The following is a 23,375-nucleotide window of genomic DNA, read 5'->3' on the forward strand; positions in this document are numbered from 1 at the left end:
CATTGATTGGCGTGGGTTGCCCAGCACACATACTTAACAACTGTGTCCATCACGGGGCAGACAGACTTGATGTGGACATTGAGAATATAATTTTTAAAATCTACCAGTACTTCCACATTTACACTGTTCGTACAGAGTCCCTCAAAGAGTACTGCGATTTTGTTGATATTGAATACAAGAGGATGCTGTCACACAGCAAGACAAGGTGGCTCTCTCTGTTCCCAGGCATAGAGAGGATGCTACAAATGTTCCTTGCTTTAAAAGCATTCTTTTTGTCTCAGGAAAAGCCACCCATGATGATCAGGGCATTTTTTGAAAACCCATTTAGTGAGATATACTTGTGGCACAAGAAATGGAAAGGGAGAACAACTCCAGGTTAAGAAAATATTGAGCAGCATCCACAACATTCTTATTGAACGGAATAACAACAATTTCATGTCCCTCAAAGTTAAGGGACTGCTGGCCGAAAATCGCAGAGAAGGACTTGAAGAGGGCTATGACAAGTTCATGGCTGATGTGCTCGGCATGTACAGTTCATGTTTGGAGTATCTGGAGAAGTGGATGACACCTATGGAAGAGTTCTCACCATTCATGTGGATGGACATGAGTGAGCCACCAAAGTGGAATGATGTGGAGGCCTGCATCAAGTACCTTGGAGAGAAGGGGGTGCCAATTGATGATGTTAAATGCTTTGACCAAGTTGCCAATCTGAAGAAATTCATAGAAAGCTGCAGTGATGATGAGTTCATGGGCCTGCAGGTGCACCAGAAGTGGACCAAATACTTTGAGAAGGCCAAAAGTATTGCATGCTACTCAGAACTGCTGAAGATTGCACAGTTTGTCTTTGCACTTCCTCCTCACAATGCAAATGTAGAGAGAGTTTTTTCACTGATGCAGATCCAGTGGACAAAGGAGAGGAACCAGCTCTCAGTTGAATCATTGAAAGGGATCCTATTTGTGCAATACAATTTCAATTGGTGTGGGTTTCAAAAATATGTCTTGCAAGGACTTTCATATGTATGTGTTGAGCCACAAGAAACTGCTGAGAAAGATCAGCTCTACAGCAAAATATAAATGGGCAAACAAGGACAAGGAAGAAAAACCGGATGAAGAGGAAGACGAGGATTAAGCAGGAAAGTAAAGATAGTCTATTGATATGTTTGTTCGTTTTTGGTACATTTTGAGTTATTTTTGCTACACAAGAGGTATTTTTTGTTAATTACCTCATTTGTTAATTTATTTTTTCCAATAGCCTACAGAACAGACATTATTTCGTTCATTACTGAGGCTGTGTTATTGGGAGTTGAGAGTTATTGTTAACTTTTATTGTTAAGTGAGGAATGTTTAGCTGAGACATTATTTCTTTCATTGTGCTATTCATTCATTACAGGAATTGTTAAGCATTTTTTAATAAATATACATTTTGAATAAAATTATCATTTGTTATTGGAGTTATTGTTACTGTTGACTTTTACTGAAAAGCATTTTTAATAAACCAACTGTAAACATCATGTTATTGTAGGATTACGTAGGCCTATGTTAAGTGAGTGCATGCCACAGACATTTCTATGCAAGGGAACAGAGATCCCCCCCCCCCCCCCCCTTCCAAGGTGTCCTGGTTTTCCCAAATGAAAATATGGTCACCCTATGCATGATATTATTGTCATGGTTTTGGTATTGGCCGACATTAGCTGTAAAATTTTATATTGCATATCAGCCATTCGATATAAAAGGCCTTGTTTTTATATGTAACTTTCTGATTTAGAGCAGCAACACATGGGGACAAGGTTACAAGGTTAAGTTAAAGAACAGCGGATTCCAACTTGAATGGTTTATTTCAGATGCATTTATTATGTAGGAATTTGTCAAGTAGATGGTCCGAAATAACAATAGACAAATAATAATCAATATAGTAGTATGAACAAAACATAACACAAAAGTTACACGCAAAATATTGTTTCAGTCAAACTGTCCCAAAAGCCTAACAACAAATCAACTAAACCAATAACATAACCACTATGTTTGTTTTTTTCTGAATAAATACATTAAAGAGTAAATGTATCAAACTGTTTTGTAGAACAGGTGATGTTACGTGATTGTTACAAGTTTCCACTGTTCAAAACTGATTTTTGGGCAGCATCATACTGGTTTTAGGTGTGGTTGAAATTAGTAAATAAAAAGGGGCGTGTGCGTCGGCGCAACCGGAGAGGACGACGCACACCGTCAGATCTGTGCAGCGGGAGACTTGATTGAATGTTTAAAACAAGTTAAAAAAAAAAAAGAAAGAAAAGACATAAAACAGCAATCAAAGTTCGCCCCAGCGCCGCAGATTGTGCATTTTAGAAACTGGATCGGAGCTTGCACCCAGGAAACGCCGTCCGGTGAGAGAGGACACCGAGGGGAAAGAAAGACGCTCCCGGTGAGTTCTGGACTTTACTTTTCTTTTTGGGGTTTTTTGGTGGTACCACTCTTTTTTTCTCTTTTTTTTTTGACGTTTTGGATTTTTCATTTTGGATTAAAACGGGGAAATACTTTCCAGGACTTTGTTTTGTTTTTTGAGGATATATATATTCCTTTATTTAATCAGGTAAACCCCGTTGAGATCTAGATCTCATTTTCAAGAGGGACCTGAGATATGGATGTGAAGATATGGAACTCCTTTGCGGACATTATTCTCATTAAAAAAGAACGGACATTTTTGGACATTTAATTATTTAGGTTTTTTTTTGCTGACATAAACTGAATGATTTAAATCTAACCTATAATTATTTTTGAGGGATTTTTGGTTACTGATCTACTTATCAGAATAGATGTTATTATTTCTTATTGTGGTTTTTTGAATAAATCATTGTTGTTAAAAATCAACAAATTTCATATTGAGTGGTTGGATATTTATTTTCTTATCAAATTAAATGGTGTAACATATTTTACCTGATTCCTGTGACGGATCCCCTTGAGTATATTGTGAGTTCCGCTTTAAATCAAGCTGAATTTTACAAACGCAAATCAGCATAGCGAACTAGACGGAGCTCTAAGACGGAAAAACTTCAGCCCCTTCAGAATTAAACCAATACGCTCGGCTGTACCAAACCCACAACACAACAAAGTAATGAAGCTCACATTTTGGAAATTCACACACAACGACAAACCAAGACATAAAGGCAAAATCTCCTCTACCGCTGCACCGAGGAAAAAATGCAGAAAAGTGTTGCTGCTGCGCAACGTCGCACATCTGTGGTGCATTCAAAGGGTGTCTGTACAACTATGATGAGTTCAATAACATAGAAAATTAGAACGTACAATGATAGAACAGCAAAACATAATACTATAATACACAGACTAAGTATAAACAGTGTGGGCTTTCTAACAATATGACACACCAGTGACAATGACGCCTACAGCACACCACAATGTCAAATTTACACTGTTTGAATGTTGTCATTGTCTTAGAGAGCAAATGTTATGAATAAATTTGACATTAAACATAATGCAAGTGGAAAGTATTAAATCATTTTCAGCCTCCTTTTTAGCATTTGCATTTGGTAGCAGTCTAAATTGACAAAGAGAATGCAGTATTTTAACTCCACAGCAGAGAAAGCCATATAGTTTCAGTAAGTAGGTATAGGAAAAAATATCGGTATTGGTATCGGCTATCGGCCAAATGAGTTTTAGAATATCGTCATATCGCATAGTGACCAAAAATCTAATATCGTGCATTCTTAAAACTGGCTCATTTTATGCTGCTATCAAGGATTTATGATTGCTGGCAGTGACTCTTAAACGGCTTTAGAGGAATTTCAGTCCACTCTTCTTTTCAGAAATGTTTGACTATGTTTCATACTGTCGGCACAAAACTGCGGTTGTTCTTCAGAGATACCAGCTGCTTACAGCGCTGCTAAATCACGGTCATTTCGTTGCCAAACTTACCGCATGTGTTTCTGGCGCTGCTGCTGATTAAACTCATAGTTAAGCTCTTCTGAGCAGCTCTCCACAGCTAAATTATAATATTATTTTGGAGATTTCAGTGACATAAATCAAGAGCCAATCAACAAATGCTGGCAGCTGTTAATCAAATCGTTCTGGTGCCGTACCTGGTTCGGTGCGCCTCGTACTACCCCTGTAGTAGGTACAAAAATCTGAAAACAGCCAGGCAGAACAGCACCGAATCTGCCAATGGAAAATTAATCTTGCTGGGGCGGACCAGTTAGAAAAGGTCTAGTTGAAAAGCACCTGATCTTTTAATATGCTTTGGTGTACTAGATCACATGTCTGAAAATATGCCAGACATTTTATTTGACTGATTACCTGATGGTGCAGGTTTCACAATTATCAAACTTGGTAATATCCAAACTCAAATCAGCTTTCTAAAAATGGAAGTAAATCAGCTATTTCATGAAGAAATCTCCAAGTGGGTGAATAAATTTTTATTGTGTACATTAATGTGCTGGTCAGAGGTTTGGTCATTATTTGCTGTATGTATTTAAATTTGTTATTTGGAGAAAAAAAAGACAAATTGATATCTTACAATAGTCAAAATCTACAATAATCATTAACAATACTGTACCTGTATGATTCTACTGGTACTTTCCATGGTTAACGTTGTATCCTGAACTATGTGACACAGACTCAGTTTCACAATTGGATATAAACAGACAACTTATGAAATGCATAAGTCAAACTTTTCTGTATTCATCCACTTCTTCCACTTCAGATTCAATGGTTTTTCTTCAACTCGCCTCCAAGATCATCACTCCTAAAATAAAAAATACAAAACAGTACAAATTAAAAATTTGCGCATTAACTAAGCTGAAGCAGTGAAAAGTTATCAACAGGCAAAAAAGTTGCAACTATGCAACCCTTAAGTTGCATAGTTTCATCAGAAAAGTACGTTTTTGCAGTCACAATGGAGATACAATCATCTCAGTCAGAACTGCAGCTATGGCTATGTTCACATTGCAAATTTGTACAAATCAGATTTTTTGTGAAATCAGATTTTTTTGACGTGGTCTTTCACACTTCAAAATATATGCGACGTGAACCTGAAAGTATCCTGCAGTACAGGGCGCAATAACGTCACAAAGAGCGGACTCTGTGTTTTGCACACCGCCATAAAAAAGAAGTGTTTGCGGAAGGAAATGTGGATGCTAATGGCAGAGGGTGTCTTATGATTTTAAAGAGAGGGTCGGTTTTTAAAGATGGCGGGTTGAGCGGCCATGTTTTCTAGAGCTAAATTCTACTCTTTTTTTAAGTTAACTCTCCCCTAAAATTACCGAAATGGCTTCCCAGAACATTAATAAGACACTCAAGCCTAGAATTGACTCGAAAAAAGAAGAAGCAACTTCTAAGTCAGACTATGGCTACGTCATGGACATCTCCACTCAAAATAAAAGAAAACGACTCTGCACCCTCAAAGCCAAGCAAGATACCTGGAGAAAAGCGACCCAGGTCAGTTAAAAGTCCTCTACCATTGTCCCCCTGCCGAAAAGAACCAACATCAACACCCTGAACGACTACCGTCCAGTGGCACTCACACCGATCATCATGAAGTGCTTCGAGAGACTGGTGTGGAGTCACATCCTCGCTGGCCTGCCTGCTGAGCTGGACCCTCTCCAATTTGCCTACAAAGCAAAGAGGTCCACAGAGGACGCTGTATCCACAGCACTTCATGCTGCCCTGACCCACTTAGAGAAGCAGGGGAGCTACGTCAGAATGCTCTTTGTGGACTTCAGCTCAGCATTTAATACTATACTTCCCCAACGTCTGGTGTCCAAGCTAGCAAACCTTGGGCTCCCATCAGCCACCTGCAGTTGGATCCTGGACTTCCTAACAGGTCACTCCCAGAGGGTCAGACTGGGCCCCCACACCTCCACTGCTCTGAGCCTGAACACCGGATCGCCACAGGGTTGCGTGCTCAGCCCACTTCTCTACACCCTCTACACTCATGACTGTGTCTCCAACCACCTCAGCAACAAGATCATAAAGTTTGCAGATGACACAACTGTTGTTGGTCTCATCTCAGGCGGGAAGGGGGAGCTGGAGTACAGGGATGAGGTGAAGCGGCTGTCAGAGTGGTGCAAAGTCAATAACCTGCTCCTCAACACCTCCAAAACAAAGGAGCTGGTGATCGACTTCAGGAAGAACAAAACGGACATCCAGCCTCTCACCATCAGTGGGACCTGTGTGGAGAGGGTCCCAGTGTTCAGGGTTCTGGGCATGGAGTTGGAGGACAAGCTAACCTGGAGCACCAACACCAAGGAGCTGTTGAAGAAGGCACAGCAGAGACTGTACTTTCTGAGAATACTCAAGAAGAACCGTCTCCCCTCAGACCTGCTGCAGGCCTTCTATCACTGCTCCATAGAGAGTGTGCTCACGTACGGTCTGTGTGTCTGGTACGGCAGTAGCACATCCGTGGACAAGAAGGCGCTCCAGAGGGTTGTTAGGGCAGCAGAGAGAACCATAGGCTGCCCCCTCCCCACTATGGAACAGATTTACACTTCCAGGCTCCACAAGAAAGTTTTGGACATTTTAAATGACTCTTCACACCCTGGCCATGGTCTCTTCCAGCTGCTGCCATCAGGCAAGAGATACAGAGCAATAAAAACCAGGACAAATTGCCTAAAAAACAGTTTTTACCCGATGGCAATCATGGCACTAAATTCAAAGGCATAAGAACTTCTGCTCTTGACACCACTTTGTTAAAAAATGTAAATTCTGTTGCGACACCTCCAGGCGCTGCAACCATCTTCTGATGTCTATTTATTTCCCATTTTGTACTATTTATTTCTTTATCTTTGTATATTATGTATATACACATAACCTGCATCTTAACTCGAGTCGAGCAAATCTCAATCTCTTTGTAATCTGTTGATGACAATGACAATAAATCTTATCTTATCTTATCTTATCTTATCTTATCTTATCTTAAAGAGGACGAAGCGGAGGAAATATCTCTGAGATATAATGAAAGGTATTCTGATGCTAGGAGAGAACGTCGACAATATTGAACTACAGGTGACACACAGCAGTGTGTCACCTGTAGTTCACCTGTAGAGTCCACTGCCTTGGCTAGGCTAGCCAAGGCAGCCTAGCCTTGGCTAGGCTGCCAAGCTAGGCTGCCAAGCCTAGGCAAGGCTAGGCAGCCTTGGCTAGGCAAGGCTGCCTAGCCAAGGCAGTGGAGTTCTATGCTAACGAAGTTAAAGAATGCTGGCAGCTGTTAATCAAAGGCAAAGGTTAAAGAGCTGGAAAAGCAAGGTGAAAAATTACGAGAGGAGAATGCCCTTAAAAGGAGGGTAAGAGAACAAGAAAAGTACAGAATGAGATGGAGCCTTTGCATAAAAGGCTTGAAGGAGGAGAAAGATGAAGTCGTCAGGGCTTTAGTCATACAGACTCTGAAGCACATCGTTCCTGAATTTGGGTCAAGGCTGGAGGAGTATGTGTATTTTGTCCACCAACTGGGAAGAAGGATGGAGAACACGGAAACATCATCGTGCTATTTACACGAAGATTGTTGAAGGAAGAAATCTGGAAGAAGACCAAAAAATCCACTTATTGCAAGGAACTGGGCATCCGGTTTGCTGAAATGCTACCCTGGGAGGAGAGAAATCATCTGTGGCCGCAGATTGATCAAGCCAGGAGAGCAGGGAAGGTGGCCTTTCCGTGGACCCTTTGGATATATTGATGGACGCCAAATCGGACTGGAAGGTACGCATACGGAATAAGATGGAGATGTAGACTTTGTAAAAGGACCTGCTGCTGCAACTCTTCAGCTTAAGTTTTTTCTACAGTACAGACCAAAAGTTTGGACACACCTTTTAATTCAATGAGTTTCCTTTATTTTCATGACTATTGACATTGTAGATTCACACTGAAGGCATCAAAACTATGAATAACACATGTGGAAATATGAACTAAACAAAAAAGTGTAAAACAACTGAAAATACCCCTTATATTCTAGTTTCTTCAAAGTAGCAACCTTTTGCTGTGATTACTGCTTTGCACACACTCTGCATTTTCTTGATGAGCTTCAAGAGGTAGTCACCTGATTTGGTTTTCACTTCATAGGTGTGCCCTGTCAGGTTAATAAGTGGGATTTCTTGCCTTATAAATAGTCGTGAAAATAAAGAAAACCCATTGAATTAGAAAGGTGTGTCCAAACTTTTGGTCTGTATTGTATATCTGACTTACTGAATATCATTTCATGGTATCATTTCATTTCATGGTAAACTGAATATCATTTTATGGTATTCAGTTTAACTGATTTTTCTTTTTCTTTTCTATTCAAGGACTTTTTTTGTTTATGATGTTAAATAAGAAAATTTCATTTGGTTCACTCAATCTTAGAAGTTTAAAAGACATTGTTGAAAGAAAAGCATTATTTTTGTTTTTGAAAGGACAGAAGTCAAACACACAAATAGTAACAGGGTTGTTAAAATAAACTAATTGAAAAGACAAATGTTTTGTAATTAACTGGTGATCAGTGGGTTGTATTTTCAAAGCTAGACATGAGTTTGGACATATGAAAGTTTCTCACAAAAATGGAGTCACTCAGTGACTGGGAAACTGAATGAAGAAGAGCATGAACTGAAACTGATGAGGTTTGAGCGATAATTTCTTCTGTTTGTTTAGCGCCAAACATTTTTTTTTGCTAAATTTTCATTAGCTGATGAAAAAGGTTAATATTTATACTAAGATTTTACTAGGAAGAATCTAGTTCCTCAACTCAAAATAATCAAGTTCTAAAAGAAAAATCTAATTTTGTTTATTAAACTGTAAATTTTCAGTATGTCATATGTATATTCCAATGCTTTTGGAGGAGATTGTGATATGCCTTTATTTTAGAATAGTGGCAGACTGATAGAAGATGAGAAAATAGTCTGATAGAACTGAATGAACAAGCCCAGAGGAAAATGGGAAAACTGAGCTGAAGAGAGATAAAATAACATATTATTTAATTGGGCCTTATATCTCGAATTTTAAGTGTTTCTCTTTACTATTCCTGTGGTTTTTCTCAGTTTTTCACGTAATCTTTTCTGCTCTTATTCTATCCAGACTACGCCTGATTCCTGATCACTGTGGCTGACGGCTCTTCAGATGGAGAAGGGCTTACAGATCCAGAGATGAGCTCAAGTTAGCGGACTTCCTGACCGAAGTGCACTCATTGCAAACACACACAATGTCTTTACATATCCACTACATAACCTTACACATACACCTCATGTATTTCAGGACACCCATGTGTCCATGCATGCACAACATTCACATGTGGACAAAGTTGTTGGTACCTTCTGTTAATGACTGAAAAACCCACAGTGGTCACTGAAACAATTTGAAATTGACAAATGTGATAAATGAAAATTTACTGAAAATTAACCCGTAAAACTCAGACAATGTTTTGATTTGCGATACAACAGAATAAGAAAATGACAGGCCAGGATGTTAAAGCAGCTTGATGCATCTGCAACTACAGTTGCACAGATTATTCTGAAACTTAAGACCCACAGGACTGTAGCCAATCTCCCTGGCTGTGGCCACAGGAAGAAAATTGATGACAAATTCAAGAGAATTATGATCTGAATGGTTACCAAAAAGCCCAGAACAATCTCCACGGAAAGTAAAGGTGAACTCTAAGGAGGAAAGCATGTCATAAAAAAGTGTGGCTGGAATTTTTCACAAAGGTTCTGGGAGAATGACCTTTGAACAGATGAGACAAAAGGTACACCAGCTCTATGGTCACAGACAAAAAATGCTAATAAGTTCTCATGATCATTTTAATTGAACCACAATTTAAAAGCAGTGTCTGACTTTCATCAATTTGTCAGTAGACAATTTTTTGTCAGTTTCAAGTTACTTCAATTACCATTGTAGGCTTTTTGTTCATTAACAGAGGGCTACCTACTATGTTTTTCGTATGTATGCATGCTCTCTTACAAAGTATGTACACAATTTCCCCACATATTTCCAATTTTAGTTCTCTATTTCTAACACCTATTATTATTACTGTTAGAAAACAACAGTGTGAAGAGACACATTCTTGCTTTTACACTGGATTTTTAATGTTTAAATATTAATAAATATGTAAACTGTAACTGTCACAGTTTCTTCATTTTAATTTTTAATTTTTTTTAATACCCAGATTTAGTCTTGGAAATCTGGTCATCTTATCTTAGACATAAAACTCTTAGTCTAAAAACGAGTCCCACTCTGGCCCCGTATAAGACAATAGTAAAACCTGGTAATTCAGAGATGAAAAAAATAAGACAATAGTTAAACCTGGTAATTCAGAGATGAAAAAAAAAAAGTTTCATTATATGATCCTTTTTAATGATGGATGGTTTGCTGGAAATAAGAGCTGCCTCACCTTCCTTTTTTTGCTCCTCCCTTCAGCCTGTAGGGTCCTGGTACACTGTTCCACACACTGAGAGAAGCTCACACTGCTGTGATCTGGACTGTAGTCAAGCTCAGCTAAGTGAGCCAAAGACAGAATATAGTTGCAAGCAATACGTAAAATAGCAAGCTTGGAAAGTTTCTGACCATAGGAGTAGCATGGCACCTAGAGAAAACCAGAGACAAAGGTTAATGTTAAGTAGGTTCTGTAAGCAGAAGACCATAAACATACCTCAAATCCCTATAATAAAAAATATATATTTTTAAGTTCTTTTAAGGAAAACTAAAGATGCATAAAGCCTCTGCATCTGTAATCAGACAAAAACACAAAAACATTTCAAGTGTATTATTTATTTAACCCCTTCACTGGTAGTACCAAAATCACCAAAAACGCCTGAAAAGGTATATCCAAATAAAATCAGCTGCTGTTCTTGAACAATTGGAGTACATGCAAAAGCTTGGTCTCTTTGTGAAGATGACAAGCTAAATTTTCTATTTTTGCCATCAAAAATACTTTAACTGTAAGTAGTTTGTAGCTATTACGTTTGTAACACAAAAGAAATTGAAAAATTTTGCTTCACCCAGATTTTTCATTTTTATTTCTTGTAAATGCACATTGAGTGTTGAATGTATGGACTGGAAAATACAATAAATCTGTAGAACAAAGTATTCTGCTCATGGATTTCAAGACTGACCAAAATAGCACAAAAAGAAATGTCATTTTGGACATGTTTATTTATGAGTCACTGATACAAACTTCAAGTGACTGTAACTCCTCAGTGCTTCAACATACAGTCATCAATGAGGGCTCTAATGAAAGATAATGACCAGAGGAATCCTCAGGTAGACACAAATGATAGTGGAAATTACTTATAATTATATAAATAAAATAGCATTTCTGTCAAATTTTGGATTCGAGAATATGGGAAGGTATATGGCAGGTTGCCGCCACCGTTAGAGCAGAGGAGGGACGGACGGAGAGGTGGTTAGTGTACAGTCAGACCTCCTCCCCCCTCTTGCGATATGCCACAACCCCCTGTCCCCCCGCCCCAATGGTATGCTAACCCCCCCTCTCCTTCTATTTCGCCCCCCGCGTCCCCCACTCTAATGATACGCTAACCCCCTCCCCGTTCCTCCCACCCATGCACACCCCCTATGCTGGCTCTGACGGTACGCTATCACCTCCCCCCCGTTCCTGCCCCGATGCGCGTTCTTACGGTATGCTCGTACGCTCTACCCACCTCGCTCTGACTGTAGCAGCAGATGACTAAAAGCTTCCGGTATTCTCAAATCCAAAACTTGTCAGCACTCTTATGGCCATAATCATCCACTCCTGTGAGTTGTGAAGTTCTGTTGAAGAAATACATCCAGTTTTGACAAGTTTTGACAACGTGTCTCTCTGTTGGTGAGAAAAAGTCCTGTAAACACTGAGGGCGCACAGAGCCTGACTTTGACGCAGCAAAGGTGCACACATTATGCGTGGCTATGCATGCAGCTGATGGATTTATGTCAAAACAAACCCTAAAATGCCTTATATCCTTATGACAGGACAGGTGTTGGCTACACATCTGTGGCTTTAGATTTAGTCTCCAAGTTGACCAGTCAGAAATATTCCAGAAAGAACAGAGGCATGTCAAAATGAGCTCAAGTCACTCTCTGGATATTATTGGCTCGGGAAAAGCCATTTCATAGCATCATTGATTGAATAATGAATCTATCAAAAGGGGGAAGGGGTGTTCTAGGCTGCCATATAAAAGCGTCATAATGGGCACTGGCAGAGTTTAAAGAGGAGAAAAAGGCAGAGAATTCAGACAAACTAGATTTGCCCCATGCATGGGACACCACCAGTTAAGGGGTTAAATGAATTAATATTTTTCTTAAGCCCTCATGTTTCAGCCAGCAGTGGCAGAGGACCAACCTGAGTCTGGTTCTGGTATGACTTGCTGCCTGTACACAAAGTTTTAATTCTTTTACTGCTTCAATGGCAACAGCAACAGAAATAATCTAAGTCGACCTTACCTCTGTGTAGTAATCTTTATCAGGGTGTCAAAATGTATTGTGTGCATTGTTGTATTTAACAGCAAATTTGTTGTTAAATACCTTCAACCCTTCATTAAATTTTGCTGCTCAATGTGATTCTTTGCTTGACAAGGGCCATATCTAGAAATGGGGCTCTTTTGTTTTTTATTTGAGTTAATTGCAATTAATTACATTTTAATCAGTGGCTAAATATTGACAAAATGAGCAGCATTCTCAATTTTAAACCCTTTTTGCTTCTAAATTAATAGACACATGAGATCAAAAACAAAGATATTTCTTGTTTTTAATCTGTTATTTATTATATTTAACAATCAGACAAGTGAAAAGTGCTATTGTAGCCATTCAGTTTTCAAGTGATTCAGGAAACAAAGTGATTCATCTAGCTTCTTTGAAAAAAGATTTTTTTTAATGTGGACTGTATAGGGGACATCTGTGCTTGATGCTGTTTGTTTATTTGTTTGCTTGTTGTATTGAGATGGTATTTAGGACCTGAATAGCTTTGGTAGAGGACTAACTTGTTTTTGCTCAACTTGCACACAACAATAGTCTTCCAGTTACCATCTGATCATTTCTATGAAGCAATAATGAATCCTTAGCAGGACAAGAGTGCTTTTGTCGTCTATCATAGTTGTTTGCAGGTGTTGTTTGGGTGTCAGCTTTACGGGGGTACCAGAAACACACAAATATATAGATTACGTTATGTTAAAGTCCCTAATCATTTACTGTTTCATGTTTTTATTAAAATAGACAATGTACACAAAAAGATTAACATGTGCAAAAATATGTATAATTATCAAATCTTATACAACTTCCATATGTGTTTCCATGTTTGTTAATGCACTTTAAAACCAGATAAATATATTTCTGTTATTTTATATTAATATTACATTTTTACCTGCTTCCATGCAGTTATAAATGAGACATAGGTATAATTTGTGCATCTTTTTAAATTAAATATTTTAAAAAAGAGTAAAACCTGTTTCCTTAGTGCCTCAAATGCAGCACTGATGGTGTGAACACGAGTCCTCTCCCTGGCATTGGCCAGTAGCCTTCTAGTTTGTTGTATAGCTTTGACCTCTGGGAGACGTGCCCGTGTATCACCATCAACTCCAACCTTCTTCCTTGGAGATTCCTAAGGACAGATGATCATAAATGATCACCCACAGGGCAGAACTTTCAAAAACGCACATCAAAAATGAAAACAACTTTTATATAGTTTATTCGAGATTTCATGATCAACACAAAGTAGCACTTATTTGTGAAGGAAAATCTTAAAATTTCTGAAGCCATAACAAAACAGCTGGATTTATACTGAAATCAGATTACAGGCAGGTGTTGAGTAGTTGCTGAATTGGTAACTAATAAAAGCAATAAGAGGCACTAATGTTTTGCCACTTCTTTTAGATTTGCTATGTGTAAAAACCAAAACCAAAGTATCACACTTTATCAAATGGCTGAATCACCTCCTCAGTACGCAGCCAAGTTCTTCAGAGTCTATGCTAAGGACATTATTTGACTCAGATGTGTTGAAGCAGAGGGATATGTAAAAGTCGCCCTTGACTGGAGTTGAATACCTTGTTCTGCCCTTTGTATTAGTTATTTTAAAACAATTTTATTACATTTTTATATGTTTTATTACATCAAATTTCAGTAAAATACAAAGGAGTTGTAAGGTGATGAAACATGAAAATTCAAGGAGTATTATTGCCTTTGCAAAGCATTAAATAATATAAAATAATTTTCACCCAACAACAACATGTTTCTTTGAATCAGTAATAATTTTGCTTAAAGATAACAGAATATTCTTAGGAATATTAATATATTATATTAAGTTGTATAAAAATAAGCAGCACCTCATTACAATCTAAACATGACACAAAGTATAATCTCCTTTCTTACAGACTATTGTGTTTTGTGGATTTGGTATAATTACCTTCTGTTCAGAGACTTGAGTTTTTACATGGTCGAAGCACTGGGAGACTCTGGGTGCTGTTTCAGGCTGGCCAGGCAGTGAGGACTCCCAACAGAATGCCTGGTGGCTAGGAGAAATGGTGCCACTGGTTGGTGCTGGCACAGGTAAGGTGGAGTGTAGACCAAGCTTCAGTCTGTTGTTCAAGGGCTGAGAGATGGAAATTGGCCAGTGGGATATTTCATGATAGGACAGGGGAGAGGCAGGTGACTGGGACACTTTAGTAGACACTGATGGTATGTTAATGCCAACTCTCATATCTATGGCACCGCTCTGGCCTGGTGCTGTACTGTCTTCTTGTCTTGCTGACAGAATGTCACTGCTATTGGCTATAATATCATGTGACCTCATCAGTGGTCTCTGGAGAGGAGCCAGATTGCTGAAGTTAACCATTTGGTCATCTACAAAGTCTATTTCTGACATGTCCACTGGGAATCTGTTCATGTTTTCAGTTTCAATACCAGTACAAAGTCTTTTAGGCTCACGGGACTTTCTCTTGAATTTCTTGTTCGTACCTGGGACAGAGATCACAACTGACTCTTTGTTGTTTGTGTTGTTCAAATAATTATTCAGTAAAAGAGATTTTTTCATTTTGCAACAATTTGTATATCTAACAAGTTAAAGCAAAGTTAATTTCAGACACAATTCCATTAAAACAATAAAGTTACAAATTTAAATTAAAATAACGGATATTTAATTTCTAGACAAGTTTCACCATAGAAGAGTTACCATTCAGTACATTTTTCTCATTAAAGCATGTGCTTCTTTATTTGAGGAAATATGGATGGTAATGTTGGTGTATGCTTAATTTAAGTAGTCAACAGCACAAAGCAAACTACAACCAGAAGATTCAAATGTTGTCTCACACATTCTGTTTAGCTACATAACAGGATGTGCTGTCATGGCTGTTACCAGCAGGTTTTATATGGCTCCTCTCTGTCTGCATAACAGCATCCTGAAAAATCAACACTAATACACCAAGCTGTGTAACATATGCTATTCTACACAACGTGGACTGGAAAATGCAGAGGTTCTCCTCTGCTTCAAAGATTTCTTTCACTGTGAGCAGCCCAGGCCTATCCCTCAGAGTGGGGTTCAAGTAAAGCTGTCGTGTGGCTCCAGTCTGTCTGCATAGCAACACTGTGAATAACCCACACTAACGCACACACAGAATGAAGATATGCAGTACTGCAACTGTTGGACAAAACATACCAGAACAGCTGAAACGGCTTCTACCACGGATTTTACAACACAATCATATAAGCCAACATCTGTTAGTAGTATATTTATAGAGAGTCCAGAAACATTACTTCTCATTAAAAAGAAAATGTTTTTAAGCAGCCAAACGAAACTGGGTTTCAACCTGCGAATTCTAGAAATGAAAGCGTTTTCTAAAAGGGAACAACCACTGCCACACGAATCTACTAGATTTCTTTGAAGACGTATCAACAGTTCCGAGCGATGTCTTACTGAAGTTCTGTTCCCCTTGCTACAAATAAGTTCACCACAAGCCACGCACTCTGATGAAAAAATCGGACCAAAATTAGGTTTCCACACTGACTTGATTGAGCGATGTCCTTAAAGCATCAGTCCATCCGGATCTTGATTCGTTGTGGATCCAGGAATTGAAAGCGCATAGTGTCCACCAAATCAGCCCTGGAGGAGAACTCCCACCGCTAATGTTGGAAAGCTACCTACTCTCTCACTCCTCCCAGTCCAGCTCCTCTGGCGTCTGACTGGCTGGACTCGTTCCCAGACACGGGAAAACACATCGAGAGTTGAACGGAAGAGAAAGCAACCTACAGAAGTTTAAATAATGAAGTCCGGCCAGAGGTCTTGGAACAGAGGTGGACATCCTGATCGTCTGCTGTTTTTTATTAGTATTTGGGTCATTGAAGTATAACGATTTCCACCAGGTTAAATAATTTTTTTTTTTAAAGTATATCCATTGCAATTACAAAGAACATTTGAAATGTGCACACAGAAATCATAATTAAACATTACAATGAGACCTTTTCAGAGGTTTTTCATCAATATGATTTGGTTGTGTATTGCCCTTTGTTTTGTCTGAATGTTGCCATGTGCCCTAATGTGTCCTTTCCTCTTTTTTATTTTATTTTGTTAGAAACTGTGGAGTACTCACTTTTACTTTTAACCCAGAAAAGGAATTAGAACAAACTTGGAATCCAGAGACTTTAGTTTATTAGTCACTCTTAACTTATATTTTAGAAACTGTAGAGTACTCACTATTTAGATGCAGAGAGACTCCTATTATTGTAACCCAGGAAAGGAATTAGAACGAACTTAGAATCCAGAAAAAATTCTTCCAGAACAGGAACATTTAGTTTTTATTACTTAGAAACTGTGGAGTACTCATTACTTTTACAAATTTAGAGTACACTTAGAAAGTCCAGATAATACTTATACTTATCTAGCATCCCAGAAGTCCAGGGGATACAAACTTACTGACACTTTTTTAGCAACCCAGAGCAGGGACTAGAACTTAGAATCCAGAAAAACTACCGTAGCAATTACTTTTTAGACTCCTATTCTCCCAACCCAGAAAAGGAATTAGACCAGAGGATACTTACTTACTTATACTTATCTACCAACCCTGAATAAGATTATCCAGAGATTATTTATTTATACTTATTTAGCAACCCAGAACAAGGATTAGAACTTGGAACCCAGAAAAACTACCTTAGTAACTACTTTTTAGACTCCTATTCTTCCAAACCAGAAAAGAAATTAGACCAAAGAATACTTACTTATACTTATTTACCAACCCTGAATAAGAGTATCTAGTTTATTTACTTTGGATCAACATTATTAGCTTTTTCTTCTTTTGCTCTTTCTTTTGGTTTGTTATTTTGTTTGTATTTCCTTTTAATTCCTGTAAAGCACTTTGTATTGCCTTGTTGCTGAAAATGTGCTATATAAATAAAATTGGTGAGCTCATGAGAAGGGGGACCCTTCTCCATGGGGAAAAGCCCAGCCACCAGGCGCTCGTCTTTGTGTCCTATCGTGGGCAGAATACTTCGAAGACCTCCTCAATCTCCTCAATCATGCCTTCCATTGAGGAAACTGAGCCTGGGGACTCTGGGTCAGACTCTCTGATCTCTGGGGACGAGGTCACCGAGGTGGTTAAAAAGCTCCTTGGTGGCAAGAGATTCACCCAGAGTTCCTTAAAGCTCTGGATGTTGCTTTAACCAACACAACCAACACAAGTAGGGTTGTGTTGGTTGACACGACTCTGCAATATTGCATGGACATAAGGGGCAGTTCCCCTGGATTGGCAGACTCGGGTGGTGGTCCCCCTATTCAAAAAGGGGGACTGAAGGGTGTGCTCCAATTACAGAGGGGTCACACTCTTAAGCCTCCCTGGCAAAGTCTGTTCAGGGGTTCTGGAGAGGAGGGTCTGTCAGACAGTTGAACCGCAGATTCAGGAAGAGCGGTGTGGTTTTCGTCCTGGTGGTGGAACACTGGACCAGCTCTACACCCTCAGGAGCGTCCTGGAGGGACGGGCATGGGAGTTTGCCCAACTGGTCTACACGTGTTTTGTGAACTTGGCGAAGGCTTTCGACTGTGTCCCTCGGGGAACCCTGTGGGGGGTTCTCCGGAAGTATGGGGTATTGTCAGGTCCCTCCATGACCGGTGTCAGAGTCTGGTCCGCATTGCCGGCAGTAAGTAGCTTGTTTCCGGTGAGGGTTGGACTCCGCTAAGGCTGCCCTCTGCCAAAGATTCTGTTCATTACTTTCATGGACAGAATTTCTAGGCGCAGCCAAGGCGTGGTTGGGATCCGTTTTGGTGGCCTTAGGATCGCATCTCTGCTTTTTGCAGATGATGTGGTTCTGTTGGCTTCATCAGATTGTGATCTGCAGCTTCCGCTAGAGCGGTTCGCAGCCAAGTGTGAAGCGGCCGGGTTGAAGATCAGTGCCTCCAAATCCGAGGCCATGGTCTTGAGCCGGAAAAAGGTAGAGTGCCTTCTCTGGGTTGGGGGGGCTGTCCTGCCCCAAGTGGAGGAGTTGAAGTATCTCGGGATCTTGTTCACGAATGAGGGAAGAAGGGAGAGGGAGATCGACAGATGGATTGGCGCAGCATCTGCAGTGAAGCGGGCGCTGTACCGGTCCGTCGTGGTGAAGAGAGAGCTGAGTCAAAAAGTGAAGCTCTCAATTTACCCGTCGATATATGTTCCTACCCTCATTTATGAGGGTAGGAACCCTCACAGGTAATGAGCTTTGGGTCATGACCAAAAGAACGAGGTCACGGATACAAGCGGCCGAAATGGGTTTTCTCTCCAGGGTGTTTGGGTGTCTCCCTTAGAGATAGGGTGAGAATCTTGGTCATCTGGGAGGGACTCAGAGTAGAGCCGCTGCTCCTTTACGTCGAGAGGAGCCAGCTGAGGTTGCTCGGGCATCTGCCTCTTGGACGCCTCCCTGGTGAGGTGTTCAAGGCACGTCCCACCGCCCGCCATATTTAATGTGGCTTATCTGCCAGTAAGCTAATACAAGTAAATGGGTCGTACTTCACAAAGTGCCATTCTACAAAGTATTTTAAGTTAATACCTGTCATTGACACATTCTCTCACACACACTAATATATTTGGTAATCAAAGAAAGCACTAAAGACAGCGTTTCTAACTGTTGATGTGATTGTTTAATTGTTTTGGGGGGTTTCTGAATAAAGAGCCAATGTTTTTATTTGATAGAAATGTTTCTGATAAATAGTTTTTATATTAACATTGATGAACAGACACATACTTTTAGAGTGTTTTATTGAAGAACATACTTACATGATTCCACAATTTAATGTACAGTACATTTAATGTTTCAAGATATGAAGAAAATAAATTAATTTCCTTTTGTTTTTTTGACATTTTATTGTAAAGACAATAAACTTTGATCATGTCGTTGTAAAACATTAGCTACATTTTAAAAAAAAAAATTTCCAGAACAAAAATATTGCAGTACAAGTCAACTCAGATATGGACAGCATAGACAAAGAGTGAAAATATTCTAACAGAGTAAATTATTTCTATTTCATTACATAACCTGTCTTAATACACTAATACTTCAGATTGAGATATTTCTCTTTAAAATACACAAAAAGTTAAAAAAAATAAAAGTGTGGAATAAAACACAAATGTATTTATACTGGAAACACTGGCCACAGGCAGGGGTTCAGTCTGCTGGTCAAACTGAGAGAAGTCCAATGAGTACTGAGATGTCTTGGTACACAGGCTAAAGCCAAGGATAAAAGAAAAATTATCTTGAAAAAGTGAAGGATTTTTTCTGAATCCTTCACATTCAGAAAAAAAAAAACATATTTTCAGCATGTTGGGGCTCTGACTTGTAGCATCTTTATAGTTAAATACCGACATTGTGAAGCTGAGCTGTGAAACAGACTGAAGAACAGCAGCTATAGCTCTGATCCTGACTGACCTTTCCTCTCAAAATCCCCTGGTCTTTAATGCACTTCCCCTCTAACAGCGGTTTCTCATCAGCTCGCTCTCATTAGAAAACACAGTATGAAAACGTTAGCTACGCTAACAATCAGTGGTTACTTCGGGTCAATTTAGCTACATAGGAAATATTTCTCGGTAGCTAAGATCTTTGCACCTCAGCTTCCGCGTTCGGGGAAAAGCGGCTCAATCGTTTCCGATCTGTTGAAAAAGGCACTTTACACTGGGTGTTTGCAGGGCTTGTCCAAGGTAACAATTAATGATGTACATCGATCCAAAGCCCCATCGATCCAGGCTTTCTCCAAAACCTGGAGAAAGGTTTTAAGATGTTCGCCTCCTTATACACAGACACGAAGGTGAGTTTTACTTTCTTTAAACTTTGTGGCTAACATTAGCTTTAGCTTATGCTAGACATTTTTCTTGTAAAAATGTGCTATTTAAGTATCTAAACATTTTTCATCCATTCTAACGGACAATGTTTTTACCTTGTTTTCAAGTATATTATGTGCGTTTATTGTCGTTAGTGTCAGAGACCAAGTAACGGGGGATTTTACGGTTCAGGCTTCTGAAGCCTGAGGAACAACAAGCCCATAGCTTAACAGTAGAGCAGCTCTGGTGTCAACAGTTCTAGTTCAACTGACTGTTCAGGTTCAGAGTTGTTGCTTTTAGAAAAATATGGCCGTGTTCCTTAAGGTCTCTGTGTTACTTCGCTTTATTAGTTTTATATGCTTCTTGTGAAGCAGGACGGTGTTTACAGCGGTTTGTACAGGCGGATCAGTTGCTCGGCTGTCTGGCTCTGGTCTGCTCTCTCGTTCCCGTAAACTTGCTCTTTCAGGCTGAATACAGAAGTGATTCCATGGAAATAACACAGGAGGCTCCTTTACCTTCTTCTTTAGACTGAAGAAGCTGATCCGGAGTGAAGTGAAGGCTGAAAACTTTGCTGTGCGGCGTTAGCTTTAACTGGTAGCGACGAATATTTACAAACCACCATCTTCTTAATTCAGGACCGCTTGGAAATCCATAAAAACTTAAAAGCCCATTATATTAGGAAGACAGCAATGTTCATAGTATTGTTTTATTTGTGTCTGAAATAAGACTGTGTCTTTTTTAGCTGTCATGGTAACTCAAAGCGGAAAAAAGAGAGCCGCATTTGCGCATGCGGTTGTGACGTCAGCGCGGCAGGTGCAAAGAGCCCATTATGAGATGCCGGCTTTTCTTTACATCGGATTTCAATATTCAGCGGCAGCTTGATGGAGCAATGAGGAATGAGTCGTTTTTGTCAAAGTAGCGGAGAGAATGGAAAGCGTCGGTTGGCCGCTTCGGAGCATCAGATGAATCATAATTAACCGTATTGAGAAGTTAAAAACAACAGAGAGATTGTTCATGCACTTCTGTAAGAACATCGGCCACATTTTTTTTAATTATCAAATGTTTTATCAGCACATTGAGCTCATGTGATCCCTGCTCCAGAAAGATGAAGGTCTCTGGACATCCTGAAGGTAAACACCGACTGGCAGCCAGGAAGACGGACACTGATGAAACATCCTACAACTCAGAGGCTGCAGAAATAACCACACTGGTTTCTTTTGATTCTCATCAAAACAATAATGCTATTATTTTGATGAGAGAATAGCATTATAACATGATCTAAAACTCAAAAAAGTTGAGTTTACATATTGCTGTGCCTTTTAAATAAATCAAACCAAATCTCCTGTCAGTTCTATGTTGATCACTTTTTTTGCCTTTAAACTAAAAGTAAACTAAAAATGACTTTAAAACTGTAGTACATACAGAACTGAGATTTTTGTGTTTATCTCACCCCTAGCTGTTTGTGTCCAATGTCTCTTTATTGCCCTATTGTCCCCATGGACAGCCAGTCTACACAGGGCACAATAAGCTTCTTGGGCTTTGACCACTGGAACTCACCACCAGCCTCTCTACAAACCCACAAGTACCAAGTAGGTAGGAAAGGAAAACAATGACTGCAGTCAATGCTGTTGACAAATTTCATCTGGAAGATTATTCTTTATTATTTTGGCCAGAAGCAGATTTCCTTATAAATATACAGAATATACATTAAAATCTAAACAGATACACCAATGTCTTTCTACTTTTCCTGTCTTTGTGATGCAGGATGAACCCTTGATACATAGAACACTGTCCCTGGGTCTTGCTTGTATCAGCTCTTATGATGATCATTGCACTGTATATTACTAGGAATGAAACCAACCAAGATTATGGATCGTTAATGCATTTTCATTGCTTCTCCAGTCTACCTTGAATCTGATTAATTGTGACCGTAAAACATGGCAATTGTCAAAGAAGATGCAGAGTTTAATTATAACAATGAATCAGTTCTACATTGTGTTTTCAGTGATGGTGCTTAGTGCAACTATAATGTTTTTCTTCTTGTAGCTGGGCCAGCGACATAGTGGGCACCAGTGCTTACCTCCTGCTAACCATACCACAATGCACTGCTGGTGGAAGGCATGGCCACAGGGCAGGCCCATGAGCAGCTCCTCATTCACAAAGTTCTCAAGGCACACCACACACTCTGAACAAGGAAGCATGTCATTGGGCCACCCAGACCAATTTACCTGAGTAACAGAAACTCCTACAGGAATGATGCTACCATCCTCAGGAAATCTGTCAACTTTTTGGAAGCTTTTATTTCTGTAGCCATAGCAAGATGGGTAAAGAGAAACAGACTTTACAAATTGACTACTGTTGGCATCTTGGTCCCTGCACAAAATATTGAGCCTGTTGTCCTGATTGCACAAAGATCCTATTTGGCTTAAACTACTGTGTGGAAGTGTGTTTATGCTTGGAGGTGAGGAATCTGTCAGTTCTTGGCAGTTTATGTTTGATGGCAGTCTATCCTGTTTATCATCTTGATGTAAACAAGACACAGACTGGCATTGATGGAGAACAGTTTTAACCTTCCAGGTTGGAAGAGATTTTAAGTAGTCTACATTTACTAGTGGGTGAAGCCAGAGATCTGGGAAAGCCAAACGCTCAAATAAAAAGCTGGGGTCATCTTCCCACTCTGAAAGATCAGACGGGAACTGTTGCACTAATGTAATAGGGTGAAGCAGAAAGGAGGTGTACCAGTCCCACAGACTGGCTAGCCACTCGAGGTTGGTTGTGGAGTTCTCTTGGTTCCTTGTACCACAATGGCGTTTCCTCTCAAAATAGTCAATCAACAGGCCATGAGCCAGGTAGGTGGACAGAAAGAGAGCTGGATGGGATGAGTAAAAGGTCCAGTCAGCCCTAACTAAGCTTGCGAATGTGGTGGTGTCTGCATAACGAATCAACTTCAGACTGTAACAATACAGTTTGTCCAGATAGGGGAGTTGAATGAGAGCCTGTGGGGAGATACAAAAACAACAGTTACCAGGAGCGTTTTTAAAATTACAGTTAAGTAGTCAGTCTGTAACTGCATTCACTTTATTAGGTGCAGTAAACGCAAGCCGCGTTAGTGGAAATGTAGTTCATATTACCCAGAAATGAACCTGTGCTTAT

The 23,375-nt window shown here is 39.6% G+C and overlaps 2 protein-coding genes across 2 annotated transcripts in view; both read right to left on the reverse strand.

Annotated features, from left to right (window-relative positions):
- Positions 1–1,823: 1,823 nt before the first annotated feature.
- On the reverse strand, positions 1,824–18,866 carry atoh8 (atonal bHLH transcription factor 8). The gene is made up of 8 exons (XM_032555719.1): positions 18,777–18,866; positions 17,944–18,056; positions 17,430–17,547; positions 15,954–16,082; positions 14,357–14,542; positions 13,400–13,555; positions 10,358–10,549; positions 1,824–4,753 (listed from the first exon to the last, which is right to left on the reverse strand). Exons 1-8 carry the CDS (start codon positions 18,864–18,866, stop codon positions 4,748–4,750), a joined length of 990 nt encoding a protein of 329 aa, XP_032411610.1. The 3' UTR covers positions 1,824–4,747.
- A 2,979-nt stretch (positions 18,867–21,845) lies between these two features.
- LOC116714303 (E3 ubiquitin-protein ligase RNF103-like) overlaps positions 21,846–23,375 on the reverse strand; it is a 33,050-nt gene continuing 31,520 nt past the window's right edge. The window contains exon 4 of the mRNA XM_032554780.1: positions 21,846–23,218. Within this exon, the coding sequence (XP_032410671.1) occupies positions 22,211–23,218 (1,008 nt within the window). The 3' untranslated portion in view covers positions 21,846–22,210. The remainder of the gene's footprint in view (positions 23,219–23,375) is intronic.

This window comes from Xiphophorus hellerii, chromosome 23 (assembly GCF_003331165.1).
Source record: "Xiphophorus hellerii strain 12219 chromosome 23, Xiphophorus_hellerii-4.1, whole genome shotgun sequence".
Lineage (NCBI taxonomy): Eukaryota > Metazoa > Chordata > Actinopteri > Cyprinodontiformes > Poeciliidae > Xiphophorus > Xiphophorus hellerii.

Excerpts from the sequence above, each read along its gene's own strand:
- atoh8 (XM_032555719.1), bottom strand. The coding sequence starts at position 18,866 with ATGGCGGGCGGTGGGACGTGCCTTGAACACCTCACCAGGGAGGCGTCC. Across the intron at positions 18,057-18,776 it reads CTCAGCTGGCTCCTCTCGAC|ACTCTGACACCGGTCATGGA; the intron begins GTAAAGGAGCAG and ends AATGCGGACCAG. Across the intron at positions 10,550-13,399 it reads TTGAGGCACTAAGGAAACAG|GTGCCATGCTACTCCTATGG; the intron begins GTTTTACTCTTT and ends GGTTTTCTCTAG.